General features: G+C 38.6%; 1 protein-coding gene across 2 annotated transcripts; it reads left to right on the top strand.

Moving 5' to 3' along the window:
• The first annotated feature begins 831 nt into the window (after positions 1-831).
• LOC121380132 lies at positions 832-8,022 on the top strand. 2 transcript variants are annotated; one of them, XM_041508913.1, is made up of 4 exons: positions 832-989; positions 2,725-2,789; positions 4,739-4,828; positions 7,862-8,022. In XM_041508913.1, the coding sequence occupies exons 1-4, from the start codon at positions 862-864 to the stop codon at positions 7,981-7,983; spliced, it is 405 nt and encodes a 134-aa protein (XP_041364847.1). In that variant the 5' UTR covers positions 832-861; the 3' UTR covers positions 7,984-8,022. The 2 variants fall into 2 exon arrangements, with proteins under 2 accessions (XP_041364847.1, XP_041364846.1); XM_041508912.1 differs by having other exon boundaries at positions 4,736-4,828.
• Positions 8,023-8,563: the final 541 nt, after the last annotated feature.

Raw genomic sequence — 8,563 nt, 5'->3', positions numbered from 1 at the left:
CCAATTTACCTCACAACGAGTTGTTTTAAAATGGTACACGAGTGGCCATTAGATCCAATTTACCTCACAACGAGTTGTTTTAAAATGCATCTAACGAGCGAAAGCGAGTTTAATACGTTTTTAAACAACGAGTTGTGAGATAAATGATATCTAACGGACACGAATGTATTATTCTATTTAATACATATCCTCAAAAAGCACATTTTAACATCTTTATCGACTAGATATTTACAACTTGTAGCTGACGGGCGAGACGCAGCCCAGTGATAAAGCGCTCGCTTGATGCGCGGTCGGTTTGGGATCGATCCCCGTCAGTGGGCCCATTGGGCTATTTCTCGCTCCAGCCAGTGCACCGCGACTGGTACATCAAAGGCCGTGGTATCTACTACCCTGTCTGTGGGATGGTGCATATAAAAGATCCCTTGCTGCTAATCGAAAAGAGTAGGCCATGAAGTGGCGACAGCGGGTTTCCTTCCTCAATATCTGTGTGGTCCTTAACCATATGTCTGACGCCATATAACCGTAAATAAAATGTGTTGAGTGTGCGTCGTTACATAAAACATTTTCTTCCTTGTAGCTAACTTACGCGTCACAGACACATGCTTACCAGGTTCACTATACGTCACAGTGTAATCGATTTCCACCCTGCTGTTTTTTATTGGACGTGTTGCATTGGTGAATGTGGCGAACGTGTTGAGTCTAATTGTCGGATGTATCACATGTTGCTATCTTCCATCTGACAAAAAATTGCGAGTCTTTGATGCTTCTCAGCGTGTGTAAATTGTTTACAAGATTTCCATTATATAAGTGTATCGGTAAGACCGGTTGGTATTCTGCAACAAGAGCTGTTCTCTGACGAAGATGAAGCTGTCGTTGATCTTAGTGGTACTTCTCGGTGTTTTCCTCGTGTGCTCGGAAGCTCACGGAGGCAGGTGGTGGAGTTGGCGCTGGAGACATCATGGTAGGCGCATTAGACGCTGCCATAACAGGTTAATTCGCCTTTCAAATTTATATTATTATCTTTTCAAAATTGATTTTCTTTTACTAACACAGAAAACACATAGGTTGTTGAGAGTGACAGAAGGGGTAAAATCACTTTTCAAATGTATACTATTGTCTTTTCAAACTTGATTCTCTTTTACTAACACAGAAAACACATAGGTTGTTGAGAGTGACAGAAGGGGTAAAATCACTTTTCAAATGTATACTATTGTCTTTTCAAACTTGATTCTCTTTTACTAACACAGAAAACACATAGGTTGTTGAGAGTGACAGAAGGGGTAAAATCACTTTTCAAATGTATACTATTGTCTTTTCAAACTTGATTCTCTTTTACTAACACAGAAAACACATAGGTTGTTGAGAGTGACAGAAGGGGTAAAATCACCTTTCAAATTTATGCTATTGTCTTTTCAAAATTGATTTTCATTTACTAACACAGAAAACACATAGGTTGTTGAGAGTGACAGAAGGGGTAAAATCACTTTTCAAATGTATACTATTGTCTTTTCAAACTTGATTTTCTTTTACTAACACAGGAAACACATAGGTTGTAGAGAGTGACAGAAGGGTTAAATTTGCCTTTAAAATTTATACTATTGTCTTTTCAAAATTGATTCTTCTTAACTGAGACTGGGAGCAATAAAATTAGTAGAGGTGCCAGAACAGGTAAACCGCATCTAAACTTTATACTATTGTCTTTATAAACGTGACTGTCTTTTATTAAATCTGCACGACAAAACCGTAATACATGGTCAGGGCCGCATCTCTGCACAACGTAGAGTCGAATGGGCATTTGTCAAAATAGTAGCTGATTCTATAAATCTCTATCTAGTGCCTCGTCTATAGGAGAACAGCCTCTCCCGGGAAAGATGCAATTAGTAGAGAGTGTCAAACAAGGTAAAACAGCATCTCAAATCTATACTCTTTGTATTTCCGAACCCGACCCTCCTTTATTAACACGAGAAACATAGAATTGCAGTGGCGGGTTATGCTTTAGGTAAAGGGGGGGGGGGGGGGGGGGGGGGGGTCCGAAACAATATGTATATGTTTATAATTTGAAATTATAAATTTTACGTGGACATCAATAATTAGTTAGATCTACGTGGTGGAGTTGGGGGGGGGGGGGTCCGTGCAACTGGGAAATCCCCCATAATCCGCCCCTGAATTGGTATAGAATGCCGGAGAAGGTAAAATTGCATCTCAAATCCATCCTATTTTCTTTCGTAAACTGAATATTATTCACGTGAACGCCAGAAAATACACAGAGTACTAGAGCCAAAATAAATCGGTTTTTAACTCTATGCTATTGTCGTTCCAAAAGGTACCAGCGCCTTTGCTATCGGAGGAAATAAGCTACGATTTGTATCTCTATTTTAGACTGCAAATATAAAAAAAGGTCTTATTATTGTCGATAATATAAAGTTTCATGCAGTTTTGTAAGCTGAAAAACGTGTTTCAATCCATACGTTTTCTTTGTGCCCAGGGCGTCGTTAATGACATGTGAACACGATAATAAAACTAGATATTAAGGAAACAATAACGATAGAATCACTTGACAAAGCCCTAGTTGGCCACTTTCTCTTTCTCTAGTGGGTTAGCTGTAGCACTGATGTCTTTCAGCGACCTGATGGCGAGATGTACCCCAATGTTTGAGCGCTCGCCTCGACTCGCCTTCAAGTGATATTGGTCCGAGTGCTATTAATTGTTTTATATCGTTCGCAGAATTCAGAAGCTGAAGAGTGAATTGGATTGTTTGAAAACCCGAATCAATGACTGTCGATCACAAAGTATGTTTTGGGGTGGGGGTTTTCCGTAAATATCGTTATGTTCTTTCCCTCTCCTCTTTCCCTTTCTCTCTGTCTGTCTCTCTGTCTGAGGTTTGGAGCCCCTATTATCTCAAAGGAGTAGACCGTTGGAGTTTCAAAAAGATATGTGACAATACTCCATTCGAAAGTGTTCAAATAAAATTCTATAAATACCTACTTGGTGTTAACAAAAGAAGCGCCCATGATGCTATACGCGGTGAACTTGGCCAGCACCCACTTCTTATTACATGCTTACCCCTTGCAGCAAAATACTGGTTTAGATTGGGAACACATAACTGTTCGTCAATAGTGCATAAGGTGTACTTGAAATCATATTATTATAATAACTCATCCAATTTAAACTGGTCATTTTATATAAAAATTATGTGCATAAATTTTGCCTTTAGTCAAATATGGGACAACCAAGGCTCTTTATTTTCCTCACAGAGATACACGTAAGCTGAAACAAGAACTCCAGTCGAAATATATAGAATTCTGGTCAGATACTATTCAAAACAATGATTCTAAACTCAGAACATACAGTCTATTCAAATCAGAATCTAAATTAGAAAACTACCTGCTCTGCATACCAAACTTTGAACAAAGTAGACAATTTACTAAAATGAGAATCGGTGCGCACAATCTTCATATTGAACTTGGAAGATTCTGTAAACCTAAAAAACTAATTGAACAGAGGACGTGTTTTGTTCAAGCTGTGGAAGATGAAAAACATTTTATTTTAGACTGTCCTATTTATTATGTTGAAAAGCAACTGTTTGATAAGTTAAACTCCTTTTCCGACTTCTCTACTCATAAATAGCAATTTACAATTTATATTTATTATGTCATACAATAAATGGTGACATTGAAATTCTTAACCATGTATTATCATTTATTGACGGCTGTATTTCTAAACGTAAAGTTCTTGTTCCAGCTATCTGTGGGGCAGTAATTTAATTTAATTATTTCCAAGTACTTTAACCATTTATTTTTATAATATACTTTATTCCTACAAATATAATACAAACTTTGTTTCTCCGTCTGGCATTTACATTAATATTGTTATTATTATTAATTGTTGTTGTTATAGATGTTGTATGGGTTTTTTTTTTTTTTTTTTTTATCTGTTGGCTAACACCAGCTTGTTTGGTAATATGCAATAAATTGAATTGTCTGCCTGTCTGTCTGTCTGTCTGCCTGTGTCTCTGTCTCTGTCTCTGTCTCTGTCTCTCTCTCTCTCTCTCTCTCTCTCTCTCTCTCTCTCTCTCTCTCTCTCTCTCTCTCTCTCTCTCTGTATGTATGTGTGGTGTTTTGCATGTGTGTCTCTGTCTTTCTATATATTTGTCTGTCTCTCTGTCTTGTTCCCTGTGTGTAGGCACGTGTGGTGTGTGGGTGCACACATGTGTAGTGTGTGCATGTTTGCAATTAAGTGTATTTGACCGTGTGCATGGTGTGTGTATGGTTTGAGATATTGAGGATTGACAAGCAAAACAGTGGCGTGTTCTAGAGGCCGTGCACTCGCGGACAGATTGACTGGTACCATCGTCTTCTATCGCATCACATTCATCTAACGTTAGCCGCAAGGACCAGTCTAGTGATCGCTCGCCCACCTGGACAGGCCACTTGTTGTTTTCTCGTTTCCAAGTAAAAGTAGTCCACAATTTGCCTTTCTACAATGCAGTGGTGTTTTTGTTTGTTTTATTTTATCTTTTTTTCTTTCTGTGTTTTGTTTTTCGGGGGTGGGGAGGGATATGGGGGAGCATTATGAAATTGGTGTTGTGCAAAGCCATATACTTTGAAACAAATAAGTAAAATTGGTTTATTTTTCGATTTTTTACGAACTGATTTTAAAATACGTTTTGACAGTCCTGTCTCTGGCTGGCAACCATCGACACGATAATTGTTCATTTATGTATTTTCATTTTCAGCAGCAACCACCACTACAACAGCAGTGCCAACAACAGCAGCGCCAACAACAGCAGCGCCAACAACAGAAGCAGCGCCAACTACAGAAATGCCAAGTAATGCGATTATTTCACTATGGATAGTTATTGCTGTTTTACTTGTGATGTGTTCAAAGTTTAAAGTTATATCAGGGCCGTAGCTAGGATTTTTTGTGTTGGGGGGGGGGGGCAACTGAGTAGTTAATAGTCTAAAACTCCTTTTCTTTAAGTTTCTATAATGCTTTCCGAATTTTTCTGCCCCCCACCCCCCACCCCCCCACCCTTGCCCCCTGCTAGCTACGGCCCTGTATATGTGAACTCCAAAATAATCAAGTTAAGGTCAGATTTAAGAAATATGTTAAATGTGGTCTTCGGAAAGTTCAAAACTGACAGTTGTTAACGCAAAGCGCACTCTCACTTTACAAGATGCCGAACGTGTCGTCAAACCAATATCCCTTTAATTACGTCTCTCAGAAACTAGGGGGCCGGGACGTAGCCCAGTGGTAAACCAATATCCCTTTAATTACGTCTCTCAGAAACTAGGGGGCCGGGACGTAGTCCAGTGGTAAACCAATATCCCTTTAATTACGTCTCTCAGAAACTAGGGGGCCGGGACGTAGCCCAGTGGTAAAGCGCTCGCTCGATGCGCGGTCGGTCTGGCATCGATCCCCGTCGGTGGGCCCATTGGGCTATTTGTCGTTCCAGCCAGTGCACCACAAGTGGTATATCAGAGGCCGTGGTATGTACTATCCTGTCTGTGGGATGGTACATATAAAAGATCCCTTGCTGCTAATCGAAAAGAGTAGCCCATGAAGTGGCGACAGCGGGTTTCCTCTCTCAATCTGTGTGGTCCTTAACCATATGTCTGACGCCATATAACCGTAAATAAAATGTGTTGAGTGCGTCGTTAAATACATTTTTTCTAAAACATTTCTTTTTCTCAGAAATTAGGCAGACAGACAGACAAACAGACATACAGGCAGATAAACATGCACAAAGACAGACAGACAGACAGACAGACAGAGACATGTTTCTCATATATTTTGTATTGTATATACACTGGGCGAGACTTTAGTCAAATAGACAGATATTCGATTAAAGTCTCAGCCAGTCTATATACAATACAAAGTACACAAGAAAGACTAAAAACCACAGTATACATGTAGATGCCACTCCTTATGACAGACTAAACCCATAAGTAAACGTTTACGTCTTTTGAAATTGCACTAACGGTTTTTGGCTCATAAAGCAGACACATTTGTCTTCTTCTGACATGTAGATAAAAATATAATATATATATATATATATATATATATATATATATATATATATATATATATATTATATATATTATAATTCAACATATTTGTAAGAACCAATCTGATTGGATCTCTAATAAAATTGCAGGTGGTAAAACCGCCGTTATACCGGTCGCAAATTTCCAGGTGCTACCTACGTCACATGTATTCATACGCACAGATTTGTTTATCAACAACAATGTCAGACGTCGGTCAAAACGTCAAAACTATAACCCGTTTGGCACATGCTTGGGTAGAAACTCGGGAAATCATTAAACTTTCGGGGCATCGCAGTGAAGCGAGTGTTAGGAGTTATAATGCAGACTTCTCAGAAAGCCAAAAAATTAAAATATCCCTCAATTATTATTCACGGCATTAATGTTGACGAAACGTCAGCACCGTTTCCCCCAAACCCCGCGAAAACTAATTTACAACCTGCACAATTTGCCTTGGGGAACGACAATCTTTTTAAAAATGATTAAGATATACAATTTTTTTTTTTTAAATAAGTCACTTACCAAAAATAATTTGATAAAATAATTCAACAATCCACGTGTACAATTATGGCACAAATTTAATTTCCAACAGCAGTAAATCTTAACACGCTCAGCGTAGTTTAAAAACCACTGCTTTGTTAATGTCAAGGTTGTTTATTATTTCAAACAATTGCTCTATTTTACTGTTGTTATTATTGTTATCAGGTAATAGTTACTCGAGAATACAATTCATTGTACACCACGTTGAGAAGAAATTTGAAATAAATTATTACAAAACGGCGTACTTATTTGTTGAGCATAGGAATCATTTGTTGGTATGTAAATCGGTCTACATTCCTGAGTGACGTCACTGTAATAACGCTATATCTTACGGAAGTCTGTTATAGTTTATTTCCGAAAAAAGTAATAAAACAGTTGAAATTAAAATAGGCATAACCCTACTGTGTTTTCCGATTTGCGGACGTATATCGATGGTTTTACTGTCGCAAATTACCGTTTTATTGGTGACGCGTTAGCGGAGCCAATAAAACTAAATTTGCGACAGTAAAACCACCGATATACGTCCGCAAATCGGAAAACACTAGGGTTATCCCCTAATTTAAGAAACAAGTCGGTAGAGCATTTATCTAAGGTAAGATCGATGCCCGCCGGTCGACCCATTCTCTGGCTGTTTTTGTTCCACCACTGCCACGACTGATATATATGTAAGGCGTGGTATGTGTTGTCATGTCTATGGGAAGGTTCGTATAAAATACCCCTCGCAGTTATACATCAAAATTATCAAATGTCTCATATAAAATAACCGATGATTAATAAACCACTGCGCTCTATTGTTGTCGTTAAACAATACAAGCTTTACCCTTTAACTTTTACAGTTTCGACATCGTTAAAAGATATAATCCTATTTTTGTATAATGATGCAATTTTAAATTTTCTTAAATACAATAAAGCTGTATATGAAGGTTCTCTCCTTTTATTTCAAAATGAGCACCCCGAATCGACATCGTTCAGTAACCCACTAAAGGAAAGATCATCAGATGGTTACCAAATAGCCGTAGTTTCAAATGATTCAATTGCGCTGAGGTGTTGTTAAAGAAATATTTATTTCCTTTATTTATTATTCTCTCTCTCTCTCTCTCTCTCTCTCTCTCTCTCTCTCTCTCTCTCTCTCTCTCTCCTCTCTCTCTCTGCTCTCTCTCTCTCTCTCTCTCTCTCTCTCTCTCTCTCTCTCTCTCTCTCTCTCTCTCTCTCTCTCTCTCTCTCTCTCTCTCTCCCTCTCTCTCTCTCTCAATTTTTAATTTTTAATTTTATTTCAGCTTGTCCGGGTACTAATGAGTATTCCTGCAAACCACAAGGCACTTGTGGGATGAATACAGGCGAAGTACCTGAACCTGATTACATCTGTCCACCCCAAAGTGACTGTTGTAAACTATTTTAAAACATCCAGTCTTCGTACAAATAAAGATATCAGCAATGATTTTGAGTTCGTTTAATTTTTATATTTTCAACATCTTCTTGCAGACACTAGTAGTGTACACAGTAGGGAGTGGCTCAGGACAAGTATCATGTCTTGCTGCCCCAAGCACCACATATGACACAGTTGTACCTGAAGAGGCTAACCCATTTTAGAGGGGTAGGTCACTGACAGGTCATGGTCAAAGGTAAGATTTAAACAATAAAAAGCGGTTTCAAGGTACTGCATTGGGCAATATTTACACTACATATGTACAAACCGTTTAAGAGGGGACGTCCCCAATTTATACTTCAATGTCAAACTGAAATGGGATTCAAGAAATGCAAAAGGCACCACATTTTACACAATGAACTCCGCATTGGTTTCACAACGCTGGCTTATCCAGGCCAAAAACAAAGCCAGTATTTCATAAGTGGGACACTTTTGACGGGCTCCTGCCGATCTCGGTTTTCATTGGCTTATCACAAGTGTGGAATTCCCCAACAAGAGATCACGTGAGATTTCGCAATTTTTGAACATATTTAACTGTCTTGATTGAGGGGTC

The sequence above is a fragment of the Gigantopelta aegis genome, chromosome 8 (assembly GCF_016097555.1).
Source record: "Gigantopelta aegis isolate Gae_Host chromosome 8, Gae_host_genome, whole genome shotgun sequence".
NCBI lineage: Eukaryota > Metazoa > Mollusca > Gastropoda > Neomphalida > Peltospiridae > Gigantopelta > Gigantopelta aegis.
The sequence above is the reverse complement of the archived record's forward strand: the minus strand, read 5'-3'. Positions and strand labels throughout refer to the sequence as shown.